Raw genomic sequence first — 22,419 nt, forward strand, 5'->3', positions numbered from 1 at the left:
AGACATGCTCGAGAAATTTAATGCTTTGCCCCTCATTGCAGAATTTACAGCATTTAATCGACCAAATGGAAAGGCAGAGGCTCTTATCAACTGGAAAGCGGGAAGTGTGACAGGGGAGCGGGCTGCGGTAACGAATGCACAGTGAAGTCATAGGGATGCTTGTGAAGCCACTCCAGTGTCTCGGCAACACTGAGGTTCTTGGAGATAATTAAATTACATCTCCCCCATGGGCACAATCTAATTCGGGATGTGATGGAAGCAAGGGACGGCTTCCATTTTCTTCCATGCCCCAGAGGATACGGAGTATCACCGAGTTAGATGCCTGACGATCCACATCAAGGTTTGCATCTGCATCACTGAGCTCTTCTGCCTTCACCCAGAAGATTTCCCCCTCTTCTTCTTCTGATCCTCTCTCCAGGCTCCTTTCAAAAATACTTTCATAGAAATCTCTCTTAACCATCACACAGAATTCCATCCCTGCTATCACCCCATTTAATACTGACCAAACTTGTCTGCTTCTAGGTTGTGCTTGCTGCATGCCTTGCTCTCTCGCGATTCTCTAAATTCAGTTTATTAGTACACAGCATGTAGCAGGTAACACCAGCATCACAACCCCCTGCCTCTCCCCGCAAAAGAAACCACAAAAAAGCCCCACAAAAAAAAACCCCAAACCAACAAAACCAAACCATCCAGCACTGTACAAGGTGATACGGTCCTTTACCAGGCTTTCATGCACATCTCTTCTCCCTCAAATATCTGGGAGGCTTTTTTCAATCTGAATTTCTCTAAAGGGCAAAAGTACTTGTCAAGCGAAACAGCTATCTGATAAAGATTCAAACCTTTATATGCAGAAAAATCTTCATTAAACAATATAAAGGATGCAACATTTAATTAAAATTAAGGCTCTGCTAATAGAGACACTGCCATTCTTCCCCACTACCTTTTCAATGGCGGTAGAAAGGATACCAAGTGAGCTTTACAGATCATCCAATATGATTTTTGGCGTCTATTGATGTAACCATGTATTTTAATACACAAGAATGTCACAAATATCAAGTTTTCTAATATTTCTCAGAAATAGAATTTTACTTACTGTTCACAAGTAACTTGTCCTGTATAAATTAATGCTAAAATTAATATATAGCACCCATTTCCACATCAAGCAACCTGTAAGTAGAAAATTGAACAGGAATGGAAGGTTATTGGCAGTAATAGTTGTAAACAGCTATTCAGGGGACGTCTCCCTGATCACAACACTCATTTAAACATTGATTCAGCACACAAAGAGCACCTTTAGTGTGGGACCTGCTAGTACATTTTTTTTATGTTAGCCGAATCACACCATCTTTTGGCTTCTGGAGAGCCAAGAGACAAATATATTCCTCTAGTATTTACAGTGTCCATCTCCCCAAAGTATTCTTCCCAGAATTTCTGAGTTGACAAGCGTTTCATTCTTTCTATTGATCCAAAGCACGCATTAATATGGCTTGCAGAGGAGGAATTTCTCTGTCCTTCCTTTATTCAATACTTGCCATTCCATAAGGTCAAAAACCCAGTGCCTTTAAATTACAGAGAAAAGGGCCAAATTACAATTTCACATAAGATGTGGTAGATTCCTGTCACACCCAGCTTTCCTGTCTAGTTTGGTCTCAATAACCCTCCTTCTGTGAAGATGCCAAAACTCTCCTGCTGCCTTGATACAGCCACAGGGCCCAGCCAAGGATGTGGGAGAGGTTCCCCTTGCACTGTGCCACTTGTGAGCAGCTGCTGTCAATGAGACTGATGCCTCACCTTGTGATCTCCAAGTACAAAGTCATTATTTACAGCATGGGAAGGATCCATGTTTCTTCCAAATGCACGCATTTACTTGTGGAGAAAGGGCACTGGTGGACAAAATATTAGCCAACAGTCTCTGCATTTCATGACTAGAAACACAGTCCCCGCCTTGAGCACTGTGGGAATTGCCCACAGGGCTGTGATCTCAAGGTGACACTTCTCTCCTGACAAGCTGAAAGAACAATTTTCATCGAAGAATAACATAATCAGGCAAACAATAATTATCATGCTGCATTTGCCCATCAGTCCATCCTCTAGGTATAGATCTAAACACACAAACAGGTAATCAACTTTTTCATCACAGGAAAGACTTTGAATGGCATTGCTTCTTGTTTCAGAAAACAGAATCTACTGCACACCTCAACTGAGAGAAAGTCTTTTTTCTTCAGGTTGTTTCTGAGAAAGCATGTAACAGACAAAATTGTATGAATATCAGAAATGCCAGAGGCTTTGACCATACAACTCGTCTCCCACTGCCCTGCTGAAATTCTCATTTCTCTGTCACCAATACAGGCAACAGAGGTACAGAACAATTAAATACTGTTATTGCAACTTAATTCTTGACCTGCCCAGGTATATGCTTTCCATTTTAGGACAACAGAGAATGGGAATTACCCGAACGATTCACACATTGCATGTTTCTGGGTGGAATCGGGATGAGGAGTGGAGGGTGTGGGAAGCTGCCCTCTTTCCTCTGTTGAACTTGCCAGCAGTGTGTCTGCACTGGATAAGGGATCAGAGCTTTCGACCACACCACTGCCTCTCAGCATTTCTGCCTGTGTGCCTACCAAACTGCAAACTAGCTCCATTTTACTGTGTAAGAGCAACTTCATAGGCAACTTCAGGACTATATACAAAAAAATAGGAAAGAAAGAGGGTCAGTTTTGAGTTCTCCATAAGTGCTACGAAATACGTGTGAGCAAACCACACGTTTTATGATTTTCAGGACCAAAGTGACAAATTCCTGACCATATTACTGTGGGTGTCATAGAGGCAATTAAGCAATCACCCAGAGATAGACTATCAGACAATCCTGCTGTCAGCAGCAATCAAAAGCATCAAATACACCTGCAACAAAAAGTATCCGCAGATACGCAGATACAACAAAAAGAAGCAGAAGGATCAGTGACATCAATTCATTCCAAACAACTTAGAGGAAAGTAAATGCCACAGACAGGCAGAAGAAGAAGAGATATCTCTCTACATCGAACCGATATATAAGCCTTTAAAAACCCAGATTAGTGTTCACACCGAGAAAAGCAAAAGCACAGCGCCGGCAAGGCAGCTGGTTAGGGGAACAGAAACCTCTGCCATTTGCTCCAAGGGTGCCCAAGGGCTCTAACACAATATTAGAATGCCCAAAAAAGAGAATAGAGAACAACATGCGTAATGTTTTATCTGGTGAAACCTACTAAGTCAGTGACAGCCAGAATCAGAGAGGAGATGAGGCAAGAATTTGCCCTGAAGACAAATTTTACCACAATTGCCTGCTCTCAGGACTACTTGTGTCCTAAGCACTGCTCTAGTTTAATCTCCATAAAATCAGTACGGGCTGCTGAATACTCTGAATTTCAAAAACTATTTCTTTATAAAGGTTAAAATTTATAATGATAGCATGTATTTACATATAGTGTAAGTGGAAAAGTCACGAGCAAATAGTAAATGAGTTCTGACATGGCTCGGTCTAACAAACCTCAAAGAATCATTCCTCACCTCAACTGTGTAGGTCCGCAGTGCTGCTGGACACATTGACAAAGCACTATACGATCTTATCCAGAGGATCAATTTTACCCCAGCCAACCATCTGAAGGCTTTTTTTGGAAATGGCCCTTTCTCCCCACCCCTGTTTCTGCCCACCATTATAATACAACTTAAGTACATCTTTGTAGATGTTTCAACTTCATAGCTAAAGCTCTTGCGGCTTAGAGTAGAAAGCCTTCCCATACCTACAGTTTTGGCCTCCTTAAAGGTATGAGTAATGAAACACAGCCTGAGATATAGCCATTCAGGATAAATTCTCTTTTGGAAAAGATGAAAAATTCATTGTCTCCCCAGAGCTGAGCTGGAGCAGTCAGGAGTATTAGCGTCTTTCTGCTATTAGCTCAATTAAGCATGCAATAAGGATTGCTGGGTAAAATGTAGCGTGCATTTGCATGCATGTAAAACGCAGACTCAAGGAGTCTTAAAATGCCCTTATAAATACAGCAAAAATAGACCAATAAAATATTTTGTAATGACTATTTATGTGTGTATAACAACTCATTATTTCAATTCTCCGCATCAGGGATTTCTTGTTTCTTTCCTCTACCCCTTAAATAAATCTAAATAAATTATACATTTAAAAACAGCCTATGCATCCATAACAACAGAAACAAATTTCATTTAACATCCAGCTGTCAAAGCCAGCCCTACTGTCACTCTTTATTCAAGTCTTTTTTACATAATTCATGTCATCTTAATTATTTCCTTCTCTTTCTGGGTAGGATAGCACTTAAGGACAAGCCACTTACAGCACAGTCATTTCCTTTGGAGATGATATGACTGCGTGACATGATCACTCACAAAAAATACACTGATGTTTTAAGGTCTCCAGGTGGGGAATTATGTATATGCAGAGCCTATCATGATGGGACATCACTTGATGTGCATACTACAGCAATAAAAATAGCAGTATATATGCATAATACTGTGTTTAATGCAGATATACTGTGCTATTAATAGCCTCCCTCTTTGCTCCTTTAAGAACAGATGCTGATAGAGTTTATGGGAAGCAGAGGAAGAGAGCACTAGCTCAAACCAGACTGAGATTATTTTTTTTCCAAAGTCCTCAAAATTAAAAATTCTTAAGCCTCAGCCAAGGTCTTTCCCATCCTCCACCACTCATGTCATTAGTCAATTAGGAGGAACTACAAACAGAGCTTTAATCACATGCATACTAAAGTATGTCTAAAGTAATACAGGTGTCACTCCAGAAATATCCTATCCTATTTGCACAGGATAAATAATTAAATTGTTTTAAGCAGTCTAATCTATTAATGCCCAGAGAGGCCTTAATTTTGGCCACTAAATTTCAAGATGCTATGTTTGTCAATTCAATATAGTTAACAGCCATTAATCAACTTCCTAGCTGTACATGACTAATGAATTTACTACATGATGAAAAAAGCCAATTCCTTGAATTAAGGTTTCACTCTAAAACATTCCTCATTCTCCCTATTGCCCACCACATTTCTCTTCCTTCTCTCTCCTCTCTGCGGCCTCCTGAAATCCGCAGCAAGGAATTTTCAAAAGTGATAGGTTGGATCCTGCAAAATGACCACTGTGACTCAAGAAACGTTCTCAGTTGAACTGAGCCACTAATACACAACAGTGCTTTGAATTACCCAAGCCTCTCTAGAATCAGGCTCTTAATGCACCAAAAACACCGTTAGAAACGTCACTGACCACAGCCAACACTTCCCAGGCTACAAATTCATATGCTTTTGCTCCCTGTGCATACAGTCCTGTACTTTCCACCCTGCTCTGCTGCTTGGATTCCTTTGCACACCATCTCAGGTTATTCAGAGCCTCAGCGAAGCATGACCGCTTATTCAAAGCTGAGCTGAAATGGCAGGAAGTGCCTCCACACTCAAGGTTTTCACCATCTCAGAGCGCAGCCCAAGGCCAAGAATACGAACACGGATTTATCTGCTACCGCTGGCAGAGCCACACGCACAGCCCAGCAAAGGTCCCACCTCATTAGGAGCTGGGAAGATCGAAGGGATTGAGCACAGCTACAGAACAAAAGCCTTGTAAAATATTAACTTAATTCCGTACCGGCTGACTGTGCAACCTCAGAGAAATCCCCCTCTTCTCCAGTTATGTGACGTACCCCACCAAGGTACAGATTGCCTGTTCAGTGCCAAACCTGAATGCAAAGATAGCCTATCCATCCGCTTCCTGTTTTAATGCTGGTCATAGGAAGTATTTTAAAATAGAAACTGCCCTCCCTGGCAGTGCTATCCCCACAGAAGGCATTTACTGGTGCAGCCACACAAAGGCTGTATTGAACATCGCAAATCCACAGCACTTGCAAATCAGGGCACTCCGACTGCAGTCGGCAAAGTGCAGCTCACCTAGAGCAGTTCCGGACCTAGACTTCCACATAGCCTAATAAAGTCCCTGTAACCACATAAAAAAAGATATACAAATTACTTAGAAATATGCAACAACAGCACAGGTTTTACAGTTACAGGAAAAACACAGTGATCACCTGGGAGCAAAAGGACACTGAGAAGCTCCTAGGAAGAAAGAAAAACTACAGCAGATGTAAAGCCAGGAGAAAACAAAGTATTAAAGCGAGAATTACAGCTTTCTCCGCTGCCTAACAATGGGATAATAGTAAGATGAAAATAAAGCAAGAAGCTTTGATAAGATGGAAAAATTTAAGTAGTGGGAAGACAAAGGCTAAATTCTTGGGTATATTGTGGAGCCAGCTCCCTTGGACTCCATTTGCCTATCACAGTCTTATGCACCATGGGCAAAAGTGGGATATTTGGTCACAGTGTCAGTTCACTGATTAAGAGTCATAAAAGTTTGGAGGTGCTGAGCTGAAAGTCACGACACCTGTGTGGGCTATTAAGACAGCTATTTTTCAGCATTATGTGTGGTGGAGCAGCACAGGCTTAACAGACATCCAGGGCCAGTGCAACTTGCTTGCTTGCTTTGCCATTTCAAAGAAAAACAAATGACCAACAAATATATATATCATAAACCAATCTGGATTTGCTAGCAGACTGCAACACCTTTGAGGTCTTCTGGATGTTGATACTTGTTTTAATTCTCTGAAGAAACAGTGAGTTGCTTCTGTTTTCCTTCTTGATTTTAAAACAGTTCTACTCTTTGTGTACGTGAAAGGCAAGAATTGTGAAGTTTCCTCTTTAAAAAAGGCTGTCATTTTCTATTTTTCTGTGCATATTGCTGTACTCCCTCATACATACATCCCCCTCTACATATATGCAGTAAACCTAGATGTATACACAAACATGCCAAATGTTGCACATTAAAGAAATGCATACATTTAAAACACCATACTGTATACAGTCTATGTTGGCAATAGCCATTTGGAAGAGAAAAAAAAAAACATAGAAGAAATATTTAATGTAACCAAACTAGATTTTGTACACTTCTGCCAACCTACGGAAAGAGAATTTACCAGCTATTCTTTGCTCTGCAATGAAAACAACCATTACTGCAATAACTTTATCCATACAGACACACCCAGGCTACATCATATGGCAACCAATTTCAGCAGAAGACCATCTTGCTTTTCAGTATATTTTTATCTGCTGCAGAACACAGCACAGGCACACTTTTATCACCGTTACAAAGGACATACTCTTGCAATTCTCAGTCACTCAAAATATTTTCGTTTCCTGTGTGATCAAAACATTTTTGTACCATTTTGTTCTACTTAAGACCTCCCCTGGACCAGGTCTGGGTAACCAATGGCTGACGATGGCTCCTGTTGCAGCACAGGGATTTCAAAATTACCCCAATATTTACTCCATGTTCTCATACTCACGACTAAGCACTCCAGCCCAACCCCCCCCTGCATTCCCTGCTGCTAATACAAAGCACGTCTTTAAATTAGCACCGCAGCCACTGCAGCTTTGTTTCTCTTCTAGTTGAGCAACACTGGACAGTACCAATCTAGCTGAGCAACACTGGACAGTAACCAAAGCCCCATCTGTCCTATAGATTTCCTCCTTCCTGTAACACCCTTAATAAAATTTGCAATATTCAAAACGTGATGGGCTTCTGATTTCACATTCCTCTTTCACAGTTGCCTTATTCCAAAAAAAAGAATGACATTATGCATGGAAACTCTGCTTAGAGTTTTCTTCTTCATGGAAGAACAAAAAATGCCTGACATGCTCAGAATTCAAATCAGAATCAGAAGGGCCCTGATTCCATATACATGTTATCAATATGGTACACATTTTAAAATTGCATAGTACTTGCCAAACTTGAGGGTGTCTGCCTGGGAGGAAGGGGATTAAGATGTAACCTTGGGTCAAAAGAGGTTACACAATCAGGATTTCCCATACCAACACTGAGGAAATTAAATTAATAGTGGAGATGCTCAGCTGCTGAAATGCAAGGAAACACTGGAAGAAACTAACATGATTAAAAAGCGTGAATTAATTCTTTTATGTGGAAGAGCCCCAAAACACATATTTGGCAGGAATACTCCTGAAATTCACTTATTTATTCATTCATTTTAGTGGCCATGCTCTACTTTGTGAATTATTCTTGATAATTCAAGGAGACATGTAAGAAATTACCCAGTTCCCACATATTTTAATACATATTCTAGAGTCTCAAAAATGAAAGTTTTTGAACTATGTATTAGTTTCTATGTGTGCATATCTGTGTACACCTCCAAGGAAGACAGTTGAAAAAGGGAATATTCGTTTTTCATCTCTTAATTATGTTTTTTTCCCCTTAGTGCATCAATTTGGCAACTAAAGGATTCTGCTCTCACTGAAGGGTGAGAGGACAGAGCCTCTCAGAGCCCCGATTTTTGGCACCACCTCACTCCTACTTTATGCTTGAGGCTACTTCCCCTCTGACTGATTCTTAATTTGAATAAGCTTTCACTGAAGATTGTATCAGAACTGCAGCAAGTTAATCTTATTAAACCACACAAGTTTAAAAACTCAGAGCTTGATGTCAGGCAGGCTGTTTCCAAATTGGTATACTTAAGATCCAAACTAGATCATGAGCAAAATATTAAAAGGCACTAGACCCACTTTAAGAATGAACTTCCATTTCCAAAAGAAATTTCTGGACATTGGGAACCAGAGACTCATGCCAGTTCAGTGGGAGTCAGACTCCTGGTGGCTATAGGTGCTTTTAAGTGTTTTAAACACTTAAAATTTAAGCTGCAGAAAAAGGCTGTTAAGACATAAAGGAATTTACTTCACCTACTGACAATACTATAGTGTAGAAATACATGGGTCCTTCTGAAGAATACTTTAGTTATAGGAGATTTCTACTCCCACCCAAAGTTCCCTGACAAAACACACCTTTAGGGGACACTGTGTCAATCAGCACTGAATCTGAAAGCTGATGCAATGAGGTGCCTTTTAAGCACTATATCTTCTTCCTCTCCCTTCACTCTTTACAGAGTACTTTTGGTTTTTAAATAATTGACAGGTGTTTACAACTTCAGTTTCACTTCAGCCACCTCTGGACACAGAATAGTTTGGGTTGGAAGGTGCATTTTAAGGTCATCTAGTCCAACCCCCCTGCAATGAGCAAGAACATCTTCAACTAGATCATATTGCTCAGAGCCCTGTCCAACCTGACCTTGAATGGTTCCAGGGATGGGGCATTTACCACCTCTCTGGGCAACCTGTGCCAGTGTTTCACCACCGTCGTTGTAAAAAATTTCTTCCTTATATCTAGCCATAATCTACCCTCATTTAGTTTAATACCATTACCGCTTGTGCTATTGTAACAGGTCCTACTAAAAAGTTTGACTCCATCTTTCTTCTAGTACTTTCAGTACTGGAAGGTTGCAGTAAAGTCTCTCGGAGCATTCTCCAGACTAAATAACCCCAACTCTCTCAACCTGTCCTCATCCCTCTAATCATTTCTGTGGCCCTCCTCTGGATCTGCTCCAACAGCTCCATGTCTTTCCTGTGCTAATGGCTCCAGAGCTGGATGCAGGACTCCAGGTGGGGTCTCACCAGAGCAGAGTAGAGGGGCAGAATCACCTCCTTTGACCTACCGGCCACACTTCTTTCGACGCAGCCCAGGATACGGTTGTCCTTCTGGGCTGCAAGCGCACACTGCCGCCTCATGTCCATCTTCGCATCCCCCAGTACACCCAAGTCCTTCTCAGCAGGGCTGCTCTCAAACCCTGCATTGACACTTGGGGTTGCCCCGACCCAGGTGCAGGACCCTGCACTTTGCCTTGTTGAACTTCATGAGGCTCACACAGACCCATTCCTCGAGCTTGTTCAGGTCCCTCTGGATGGAATCCCGTCTCTCAGGCACATCAACCACACCACTCAGCTTGGTGTCATCTGCACACTTGCTGAGGGTGCCCTCAACCCCGCTTTCTATGACATTGATGAAGATACTGAAGAGTACTGGTCCCAGTACAGACTCCTGAGGGACACCACTCATCATTGATCTCCATCTTGACATTGAGTTGTTGACCACTACCCTCTGCATGTGACCATCCAACCAGTGCATCATCCATCCAACTGTCCACCTATCAAAAAGCCACATACAGCTCCATGCCTTTCCTGTGCTAATGGCTCCAGAGCTGGATGCAGGACTCCAGGTGGGGTCTCACCAGAGCAGAGTAGAGGGGCAGAATCACCTCCTTTGACCTACCGGCCACACTTCTTTCGACGCAGCCCAGGATACGGTTGTCCTTCTGGGCTGCAAGCGCACACTGCCGCCTCATGTCCATCTTCGCATCCCCCAGTACACCCAAGTCCTTCTCAGCAGGGCTGCTCTCAAACCCTGCATTGACACTTGGGGTTGCCCCGACCCAGGTGCAGGACCCTGCACTTTGCCTTGTTGAACTTCATGAGGCTCACACAGACCCATTCCTCGAGCTTGTTCAGGTCCCTCTGGATGGAATCCCGTCTCTCAGGCACATCAACCACACCACTCAGCTTGGTGTCATCTGCACACTTGCTGAGGGTGCCCTCAACCCCGCTTTCTATGACATTGATGAAGATACTGAAGAGTACTGGTCCCAGTACAGACTCCTGAGGGACACCACTCATCATTGATCTCCATCTTGACATTGAGTTGTTGACCACTACCCTCTGCATGTGACCATCCAACCAGTGCATCATCCATCCAACTGTCCACCTATCAAAAAGCCACATCTCTCCAATTTAGAGAGAAGGATGTAGTGGGGGACCTTGTCAAAGGCCTTACAGAAGTTCAGATAGATGACATTGGTAGCTCTTCCCTTGTCCACTGATGTGGTCACTCTATCATAGAAGGTCACGAGGTTGGCCGGGCAGGACTTGCCCCTGGTGAAGCCATGCTGGCTGTCTCAAATCACCTCCCTGCCCTCCATGTGCCTTAGCATAGCTTCTAGGAGGATCTGTTCCATGATCTGCACAGGCACAGAGGTGAGGCTGACAGGTTGGTAGTTCCCAGGGTCCTCCTTTCCACCCTTTTTAAAAATGGGTGCAATGTTTCCCTTTTTCCAGTCTCCAAGGACTTCATCTGATTGCCAGGGATTTTCAAATATCATGGAGAGTGGCTTGGCAACTACATCAGCTAATTCCCTCAGGGGTCTGGGATGAATATTGTCAGGTTCCATAGACTCATGTGTATTTAAGTTCCTCCGGTGGTCTCAAGAGTGATCTTCTCTGGCAGTGGGAGGGACTTTGCTCCTCCAGTTGCCATCTTGCAGTCCATCCACTTGAAAGGTGTGGAAGAGAGACTGCCAGTGAAGACTGAGGCAAAGAAGTCACTGAGTACCTCAGCCTTCTCCTCATTTGTTGTTACCAGTCTGCCAGTCTTGCTCTAATGACTGCAGTCATTAGAAATGGAGGAAGTGGTGACAGTAGGATGTGATCCACCCTTAGCTTGCCACCGCACTCACATGCTTGCTTTACAGCTAAGTAGGTGGCTGCTTAGTTGCCCTTAGGTCTCCTTGATTTCCAGCAACTTGAAGAGATGACCCACCAGGTGGTTTTCCTGCCTGGACACCATTCAGGCCATGAAAACAGTGTTTGCGGAGATCTCCTGGAATGCTTCTACCTCTGCTCTGGCTTTAGACCGCTCCTGTCACGTGCACGACATTACACAAGCACCCAATGTTTTCTGGATTGCAGCCCGACACGACAGGCATTAGCCTGTGTTGTTTGCTGCCTGGCTTTAACTCTTTACATCTAGCTACAAGTGCAACTAATCAACTGAAATTGATTTTCCAGAGTTCAGTCTAATCCCACTGCATTGAAGGTGACCTATATTCTTTGTGTGTATGTATAGTTACAGGGCTTGGGGTTTTTCAAAGCGTCTCAGATATTAGATGCCTGTGTTCAGCTGTCAGCAACCCTGCCAGCAATTCAAAAGGGTGCTAAGGAGCACTTCTGACACAGGCAGATTTAGAGGGATCCTAAAGATTTCTCCCCTGCTCTTCCAAATATCGACAGTGAAGATTACTCATCTGTCTTCGTACATGCAATTCTCTATTACCCATGTGAAAATCACTCAAGGTACCAACTTGAGAACACCTCCAGTCCACCAGCATCCCTGATAAGAGCATAGTGCTCTGGTATGCATGATTCAGCCCCCAGACATCTGCAACAAGCACTATATTTTCTCCAGAACTAACCTTGCTCCTTCCAACTGAATGGTTGCTTTTATATTTCACTCCACATATTTGCTAGCATTAGCATCGAGGACCAAACTTTACCTTCCATCAGTGCTAGCTGGGCACCACTGTAATTATTTAAGTGGACCAATCTGTTCCAAGCGACAAAGAGAGCTAATAATTTATCTAGAAAAGAACAGGCATTTTGAGGAAGGACGCAATTATATCTGTGTGGTTTGTAATAGTCCTGAGTCAAATGGGACATTCTGCGTAAATCAAAGCCACTTGGGGAAAGGAAGAGAGGAAGTATTTCCGAAGAGAAATGGACTCAAACACTCAAATTTATCACAAATAATTTTTTTCTCCCTCCTCTGTCCTTTTGGTTTTGCTTAAAATAAAGAAAATCTTCCACATTTGAGTAGGCTTCACAGGGGGGAAAAAAGTGCAAATAATAATAATCAAAAAATAACATCTTGCCTTTATACAGGTAGATGATGCAGCCTGAACTGGAACACTGTGTACAGTACAGCTCATCTTGTCTCAAATGTGGCAATGCAGAATTAAAAGGCATTCCGGGAAAAAACAACGAGAACCTTCACACACTCATAATAAAAACCCAAAACAACTCTTTCAAATATTTGAAAGATCATAACTTTCTCCCTTGGAAAGCAGATAAATTAGAAGCAATATAAAAATGCATACAAGCTAATGAATGGAAATGGAAAAGGTAGCTTGGATGCCTCTGTCTTCACAGTCTGAGGAAGGATGGCAATGAAATTAAAACCTGACAAAAAGCAATCATTTTTCACACAATAAGGGACCTGATGAGATTCAGAAAGGATTTGGCCATTTATATAGACAGCAAGAATATCTAGCAATTGCAATTAATGCCAACAAAGAAAATCTAGGGCATTGGGGCGAAAGCCCATCTACATATATGAGCTATCAGGATGAAAAAAGGCATGGGGGTGGCAGAGACAGACTCTTCCCACTAAGGGATGCCACGTCCTGCCCTGAGGCAGGCAGGGCAGGGCACACTGGCAGACCAGTGACTGTATGGGGAAAACCTGTTCCCATTCTGGCATCTTTTCTTCTGGCCAGCTCCAAATCCTCCCTTCTTCCCTTGCATTAATTTTATAGTTTTCCGTGGTTCTCTTGCCTATAACTCCATCTCCTATTCCTCACAGCATCTCTGCAATAAAGTTTTTCTTTCTTTGTCACCGGTCCTACTCTGGGTAAAAGCATGTAATATACTGCCTACTACGAACTGCAACTCTCAGTAACAGACTGAATGCTGAGGCCATAATTCAGTCTGGAGGCTCTACTACTGCCCATAAACTACTCGCTGTCTCTCAGTTTACGATGTCAGCAGGACTCCAGCTGAATTAAGGCTTCTACTGTATATAATGGACACCGATGTATTATCTTATGCATAATGCATAGAAGATGACTCTAATCATAAATCCCATATCCTACCCTTCCTTTACATCACAGATGTGGCCCGGCATCTCCTGTGCACTCTGCTTACTGATACATAAAATCCTTCTCCTGAATCATAATGGCAGCAAAACCTTTTCTTGGATCACTGCTTCTGATAAAAGCCGTTCGTTCCCTCTTTTCCCCAAAGAGGTTGAAATAAACTTCAGTTCATCCCACTAACAAAACTCACATTTAAATTTAAGGACCATGTTGAACTGATGATCCAGGAACATTGTGTCAGTCCATATTTTTGATGCTGGCGAGTGAATGATTTGTGCCTAAAACCCATCTTTTGCCTGTTTGCATTTAGTATCAGCAGAGTGTTCACACAAAATGCAAGATACGCTGTGGATGCCAAACTGCAAGCGTGCAAAGCTGAGTGAGGTCTGCAGAGAGTCCTTCCAGCCCTGCAGAGAAGAACAGAAATCCCAGGCATACACACAGAGAGGGCGTGGTATAAGCCAGCGCTGGTTTTACACGTCTTGGAAAGGAATATAGAGTTCAAGCTCCAAAGACTTCACAAATGATGCAGTCAAAAATGTGCTGAATGAAAGCTTTGAAATATCCTGGACAATAGACAATCCCCTGTGTATAAACCCAGTTTTGACCTCAGGCATAGACTAACTGAGCTCTTTTGTACAAGAAGAAAGAAAAAAGCAAAAGAAACTGATATAGATGCATTACTTCAAAGTCATCTTATCTCATAGCCCTTTAGCCATTATTTCTAGCAAGAAGACTAACCAAAGAAGGAGCATGCATGTATCTTTCTACTCAAACCAAATTATTTCTTTGTTACCTTAAGATAGTGTAAGTCCATTTAGCCTGAATAAACCTTATACGCTATCTTGCAATGCTCTAAATCAATTTAAGGCTTGTGACAAAAAGACCAAGCATCTGAAGACCAAGCCCTGTGATGTCGTAAGGCTGTCACATTCAGGCAGACTGAAGACGTAGGAAGACCGAGCAGAAGCATCTTCAACGTTCATCACTTCAATCTATGCAATGGGCGGGAGGTGCCATGGGCAGCATGCAGATGCCTGGCTTTAAACTTTGCTCTTCTGCCACTTCAGATACTGCTTTTCATGGTACAAAACTTGTTCAGCAAAAGCAGACAACAGTACCCGAGGGCCTAGAGCTGCATCTTCCCTGATCATCCTCCTTGCAGTTACAGGTGCTTGCACCCACCTCCTGCAAGTGCTAATAAATACAGTACCTGTTTCAACCAGTGGACGCCACTGTCAGCAACATCTCCAGCTTCGATTCTTCCTCCCTGGGTACAAATCAGTAGCTGCTATTCTCAACAAGCCTCAAACATTCCGAAAAAACAGATGACAGGAACATGTTTCACACAGGTCTTCTCCCACTGGCAAAAGCTACACGCGGCAGGCTGCCAAGGGCTGGCCAGTCCCTTCCCTCTGACCGGCTGGAGCCAGCCACTTTCACGCTAGTAAAGTAATGGATGGAGTAATAAACCTGGATTTTCCCTGCATGGTTTTCAGCACATCATGTGTTCAGCACTTCTGAGGCCACTTCAAGACATGATTTATCCAAGAGATTATCCCATGTCTTCTCTTTGTCAGTTAAGGCCAGTGAGGGGGAAAAAAATGAAATCAAACAAAATAGCTGGCAAACTGAAATGGTCTTAGAAAACAGGAATGATGAATTCTAGCTTCCTCCAGCCTGCACACTTCAAGGAGGCCTTTCCCTTTGGTCACGGAGGCTGCTGGTTGGCACATTGCTTTCTCTGCTCAAGTCTGAATTTTCTCAAATGATAGCACATTGGAGTTGCATGCTAACAGCAACCAAAACCCAGCAGCCACAGCACAACGCCAAGTGTCTATTTATTTATTTATTTAAAGTTGGGTGGTTTATAGCTGGCCATGGCTACCAATTGATACCCAGGCAAGCCGAAAGCATTATTTTTGATCTACAGACCTTTCCATGGTTTGGAACCTAACTACCTTCAGAAACTACTGCCTCTTCCTCACCTGTTACCATGGCAGCTGCAATCAGCTGAGATGCTTAGGCCAACAAGCCCTGATTTACTAGGGTACCAGGGCAATTCCAGGGGGCTGTCGCTTTCAGAATTTACTCCTCTGCTTGGGTCTGACAGCATTTTGAGGAAAGGAAGAGGTAGGATAAATTAAGACTGTACAGGCTGGGAAGTAGAGACCTTTTTTAGAGTGATTCAACAGCTCAGTGCACACTGTTCCACTAGCACTTACTGGTGGTTTTTTCTTTCCTTTTTTTTTCCCCCTCTTAGTAATAGTATATGTGCCCTTGTCCCAGAATCAAGGTGCAGATGAGATTAGTAGACTTTGCTTCATTGTAAAATATCTTTCCGCATGGTGAGAAAAATAGGTTGTTTAACCAAGTGGTGAGGCTTGTTTTTTAGCCTTTAAATCAGAATCCAAGGAACACGAGTTTCAGTATTCTCTGTTCATTAATAGTTGTTACAGAAACTACTGTTTAACTGAAACATTAGTATTTTTCCATACTGATGCTTTTCACGTGGCGATCTCAAAGCGCCAGACTTACACTTCCCAGAAAGAGAAAAGCCTAGCTTCCCATTGCAACATCTCAGTCATCTTCAGAAATATACTTCCCATGCCATCTGTGAGATAACAAATTTAGAAAAACGAGTATTATCTTGGCAGTCTGCAAAACGTACTCAGGATGCTGGAGAAGGCAGAGGGGTTCCTATCAAATGGGGCATTCAGTATCTGAGTCAGAGGTGATGACAATGTCTAAGCAAGGGGGGTGTTTTCTGAGAAATACGCCGTTAATTTTGTAGAGCCTGACACAACTGCGCTGCAATTCAGCTGAAGTCTGCTCATTCAGCCCTACTGTCAGCCTTGTCATTACAGATCTTCCATGTCTGCAGCCCTCCGTGTCCTGCACATCCTCCCCACATGCACCAGGACAAGCTATTTAGTTAATATAAAAGACTCTGTGAGAATATCCCAAAATTGGTACAATCAAAACCAGTGGCCACTTTATGAATGATTAACATGAATTATCTTATCTGTAAAATACAGATAACCCTGCCTCTTTATTTTGCAACACAAGATCAGATCACTGGCATTTGAGAAGTGTGTTGAAAATCACAGGTGCTGACAGCATCAATAACAGAACACCATGAGATGCAATATTATTACAATAATAATGGCACTCTTTTCAGATTCCTGAATTTTTCAGGTCATCAACCAAAAACATTAACAAAACACAGCCCTTCAGCAGATGAAAAATCTTTGCAGTGTAATGCAAGCTGGTTCACACAATTTCTTTTTTCTCGCCCACCCTGTGCAAAGTGCCTGCTGCCATCCTTGCAATTGCTGGGTGAGTTGTGAGTGCCCCTGCCCCTCCTCACGTAAAAGAATTAGGCCTTCTGAAGAAACTACATGGAAATCTGAGCGTGTCAAGCAGCTGACAAGAGTTTTATGCTCTTAATTGCACTTTTTTTTTTTTTTTTTTTTTTAACTCTAGTTCACAACCTGCAGGCTTCATCAATGATGCCAACACTGAAACCACAGGCACAAACCACGCAGATTAGATTTAAACCTAAAGGAAACTAGCTCAGCTAAGGAACTGCACTCCGACAGGGCATCTAGTACCTCCCAGCTGTGCCTCCCGCACAGCTACGAGAAATTCTCTGTCTGCTCAGCCAGCAGAGGAGACTAGCAGGGCTGCAGAGCCCGCCTGCCAGCCCCTGACCCGCACCACACCAGGGTGCTTTCCTGGGGTCAGGTGCCACCATGCCCAGCTGCAGCGGAGCAGGGAGTACACGTCCCGCTGCGCTGCGCAGCCTGCACGTCCTCTGCTGGAGGAGCTGCAGTTTCTCTGTCCTGGGAGCAGCGGGAAGGTCTAGGCAAGAGGTGTCTTGCCTGTGGGACAGAAAATGGGTCCAGTGCTCCCTTCAGGGCCAAGAGGGGAGACAGCTGAGCAGCTTTCAGCCCTCATCCCCAACCCAGAAGTGGCAACAGTGGCACGCAAGAGCTCTGCAACACTTTACTGTGGCAAAGGGCAGGACTTGCGCAAGCTCCTCCCTTTGCAAACTGAGCTCTGCGAGTTGCTGAGTTATGAGAGTTACGTTCCCCAGCAAGAGCTTTCTGCATTTTCTACCTTCCAAATTTTGAAAAAGCAGAAGGAATTTTGCTTTGATTTTGGGAACAGCTGCTGAGACCTGTTAACATTTCTCTCTTGGCTCCTCTGTTACTCCTGCTGGTTTTGTCGTATTACTTCATCCCTCCTTTCCTTCCTCCAGCTTAAGAGTAGCAGGCAGTGGTTGGGGTAGACAAGGATCCCTTTACTCCTGCTATCTAGAAAGCAAAAGGAAAGCCTTGATCTTGCCTTTAAGGCAAAAAATGCAATTGTTCTGTGTATGTGTACCTACATGCCAGCTTTGCTACTTGGACTTCCCCCCCCGCCCCCCCAATTTTAACATTCATGGTTAAAGCCTACAGGAAAGGATAAGGAGCTCAGTAAAACAGACTGTTTCAAATTACAGTTCAACACTAAGGTGGTATCAACAGCGCACAGTTCTGTGAACATACACCAAAACCTGACCTACCCACCTTCTTCCTTCCATTGGCTTCAACCCAGGAAAGTACATGGGCAGGTCTTCATTCCACAAAATGCTTGAGCCCATGCTTTAAAAAGAAGCATGCCCTGGCATATTTGTCTGAATCAAGGAGGAGGCAACTAAATGTTTCATTCCCTTGCCCATGTTGCAGCCTCACATTTGTGTGGCTTTTTTATGAGGCAACTAGCTCCACTGACTTGTAGTGAAACCACCAGCACATAGAAATTAATACACAAACTTTGCCTTTCTGAGCTGGGCATTTCCTTGGTGGAAAGCATCCATAAGAAATTCAAGAGAGCGCGCTGAAAGTGATTCTTTATGGCATTTTTTAATGGACTAAACATCAGCGTTAACACTACAAAAACGAAGGCAACTCTTATGGGAATTAGAGGCTGCTTCTCCCTATTGTTCACAGAGAACCCTGGCTGTTTGAACAGATGATACGTTAAATTTGTGTCACAGTTGCTCAAGGGAGGACATAGCGAAGTCTCCCATGGTACAGTGCACACAGTTTACAATGGGCATGGTTAGAATTTGTTTGTTACAACCCTTGAAGAGATGTTTCTCCAAAGCAAACATGCTATGAATTACATTTTTCTCTAATCATATCAGAGAAAGTTCAGTCCATAAAGCACTCTTTCTCAGCTTTTATGGGCAGCTCCTAAAAAAAGAGCTGGCAAGTTAAAAAACAAAATAGGCCACAGAGATTTTATTTCCTATAAAATAGCTTCCTACAAGCTGTTTAAATGTTCTTTACTTAGAGCAATACTCCGAAGATTTTAGAGATTTTCAGGGCAATGCTTGCAGTAAGAACCGCTTGTGTTCCCTCTGCTCAGGGGGCTTCACAAACACACCATCAGATTTATGCCTTTCCCTTTCAAAATAACCCCACACACTCGTCTGCAAAATTAATTCAAATAAACATACAGAAGAAAGGAACATGCTAGCTCGATTTTTTGGGGGGAGGGGGGTGTGCTGGGGGAGCAATCACTAACATCTGCCATAAATCTGCTCACTCACAGCTTCAGCTCACATACTAACAACATCTCTGTCTTGCATAGAATTTCCTTCCCACCTTTCCCTCTCTCCCTCCCCACAGCCATGCCATAATGTGTCTAAGTTGGCTCTATAGCGTTGCTGATTAAAAACTGCCAGCAGTTAGACAACTTATTATAAAACCTACAAGGGGACTGTGTATTTATGAATGCAATAATTAATCAATGCATAATAAGCATGCACTGTGTATATCGTTTTTCTTTCCATATGTGGACAGCTTTGATTACCATGTGGGTTACACAGCCATGAGGATCTTTAGCTCTCGGTAGCTGCCTCCCCACCCTACAGCATTAGGAAAGACAAGCTCATTGTATTAAAGACTTCATTCATCTGCAAAACCACCCAAATACTGCTGAACTGATTAATTCTGCAGGTAGAGGCTTTCAGAAGAAAATGCCATAGTTAGTGCCACAACTACTAGGCTGTCACGATTTTCCTTTTAAACTACTTTTTTCAGCAGCTCAGCTGTAAGGCACACTTGGAGCTGTGAGCTGGCAGACTGGTTTGCATCTTAAGAACATATTTCATTTTAATGGTTTTATTTTTAAATTGTTTCAACTCTTTGAATTAATGGAGATTAAAAAAAGAAATGAGATTGATATAAAAATGCAAAGTAGAGTATTTTCCCCCTTTTTAGCCTGCCTTTTAACTAGAAGCAGGTTATATTTATTTTCAAGAAACTCAATAGTAGACAATTAATAACACGATTGCACACTTCTTTATGAAAATTGATCATCAAATGGCTTAAATGGAAAGAGCCACCACCCTTTCCTGAGCCTACTCACTGATAAATGGCATCAGGCAAGGCCCCACAGATACTAATATTCAATCAGTAGGGATTTGTTTTTCCCTTCCAAGAAATTTCCCCCCCCAGTGGCCGTCTTCTACAGTACCACTTTCTGCCAAATGGAGAAACAGAGATGCTTTGCCCCAGAGATGCTCTTCCCTGCTAGCCCTCTGCTAAGCCGTTTGAGTCCGCAGTGATGATATCTGGAGCTGAGTAATCAATGTGAGTTTTCATCCGAGTGCCATGGGCAAACAACATGATTATGTGCCCTCCCTGACTGAAGGGCTAATGTTTATTGCAGACTTGCTACATGTGGGGACTGACCAGAAGATTGCAGAACTCTGCATTTGGCTTGGAAGATAGCGCCTGGAGGACGCTACGATGTATATATAAAATTATTAATACTTTGTACTCTGTAACAGCCCACAAAGGGGATGACACGGTTTTATTCTGCCAATATGCAGAGGATTAAGGTTTTCTGCTCGAAGCCACTAACAAACTGAACAGAAGAACTACAGTAATTCCACTAAAACCATGCTGAATCCAAGGGACCAGCTGATGGCATGTTGTTACCCTTTCTGCTTGTCTTGAAAATGTAACTGTCACCATCCTACAAAAAGGACTTCAATCAGCTACGCAAAGAGGTTCAACTTAGACTGGGCTCATAGGAGCCACATGCAGCAACAAGGACGTTTTTCACGAGACCTCTCAGTATTTTGAGATCTAAATCCTTGGCATGGAGGTTTCTAAAGTGAGCTGAAAAATAGCCATTAGCATGTCAAATATAGATGAAACAGATGTCTTCTTTTCTGTTGCTCTCACAACTCCATTTTTAGTGCAGAGTGTCTCACAGAAAACAATAGCAAGATACTGCATTAAATCCTTGCACTGCTTTAGCCATTAGGTCACCATGCAAACACTGTTGTCATGACTTCAACTAGCAACACTTTGCCTATGTCAATACCATTATTAATACCCTGAAATACTAATTTCTATTACTTTTTAATTAACAGCCAAATGTACTGAATAATTATTCATGTGTAGTCATTAGGAGAAATGTACTGAATGCAATTACACATCAAGAGCTGTGACTTAGAAATGCTTCCCACAACACCTCTTGTTCCACAAAATACCCTGAAAAATTCAGCAACAGTTAAAGGCTTTCCATAACCAGGATACCTCTAGGTTGGAATAAACTCTTAGGCCCTGGCTCTGCAATACAGGAGTCTGTCTGCATGGTGTGTATCTCAGTTACCACTTCCAGATGCAGTAGCCAGACTCGACAGCAATAGTTATTACACAGACATTGAGCAAGTCTTCTGCAAAACCAATGTGAATGTAAGTGCTTGACTGGGAATTCAGATCCTCCCTGAACCTAAGCCCGGCAACACAATGAACGATGGAGACTTTCTTTGTATTTTGGAAAATGTAACTGTTATTCTGAACAAAAAATATTAATTGTTTAAAGGAGATTGTTGGCCATTTGTATGAACACAGCACAAAAAACAGTGAATGTGCATTTTAGAAAGACTTTACTTTTATGTTCATTAAGAGCCTTGATATTTAAGTATTTCAGAGGTAAAATTGGGATGTATGAATATCAAGATGATTGATTAGTAGTACTTACAATAAATGTTATTTATATTGCATGATGCTAACCCAACTCTGTTAAACCCAAAGTTTAGCAATGATAGCTGAAATTCTGTGCACATACATACAAAGTACCTGCATTTTCTCATGCAAACACACACACAAACTGGTGTGTACATACTGGATTAAAAAAACAACAGTCAGCAAACAAAGAATATTAAATACTATACCTTTGAGTCATAATCTTATAGGCATCTGGCAGATAACAGCGGATATTCTCCATCTGAGCAGGATCAGAGTCACAGATTTTATCATCAGTCCTCCCGTAGTTGGCACTTTCGATCATGATAACATCTGTTCCCGGGCAGCGAAGCTCTATGGGGTAACTCTCACAGGACAGCTCCCTTCGGACCACAGCCATGGGGACCGGGGCACGGCTGAAAGCTGCAAGGATTAACACAGAAACACAGCAAACATTTACTTTCCACACTGAGGCTAGGATTAAAAGCGGAATGACGTTTAGCAGCAGGTTTTATCCATATGCTGTACTGAGATAGTTTCATTACCATTGAGATATGGTCTGCAGAAACAAGGTCTGATCTCCAGCTTGCTGGCTGCCCAGAGGAATCACTTCTCCACTCAGCAACTTGATTTTCTCATCTCAAAAATAGGCTAACTATTTTTTACAGGGCTCTAGAAATCCCCTACTGAAAGAGGTAAATAGCGACTATGGCATTGTTATCACTT

General features: G+C 42.6%; 1 protein-coding gene across 1 annotated transcript in view; it reads right to left on the bottom strand.

Annotated features, from left to right (window-relative positions):
* The window catches only part of LOC104618373 (latrophilin-3), a gene marked incomplete at both ends in the record, with an annotated part of 132,536 nt that extends 110,420 nt beyond the window's left edge, over positions 1 to 22,116 (bottom strand). Inside the window, one exon of the mRNA XM_010283948.1 lies at positions 21,903 to 22,116. Within this exon, the coding sequence (XP_010282250.1) occupies positions 21,903 to 22,116 (214 nt within the window). The remainder of the gene's footprint in view (positions 1 to 21,902) is intronic.
* Between the last annotated feature and the right edge of the window lie 303 nt (positions 22,117 to 22,419).

The sequence above is a fragment of the Phaethon lepturus genome, unplaced genomic scaffold (genome assembly GCF_000687285.1).
Source record: "Phaethon lepturus isolate BGI_N335 unplaced genomic scaffold, ASM68728v1 scaffold1253, whole genome shotgun sequence".
Taxonomy (NCBI): Eukaryota; Metazoa; Chordata; class Aves; order Phaethontiformes; family Phaethontidae; genus Phaethon; species Phaethon lepturus.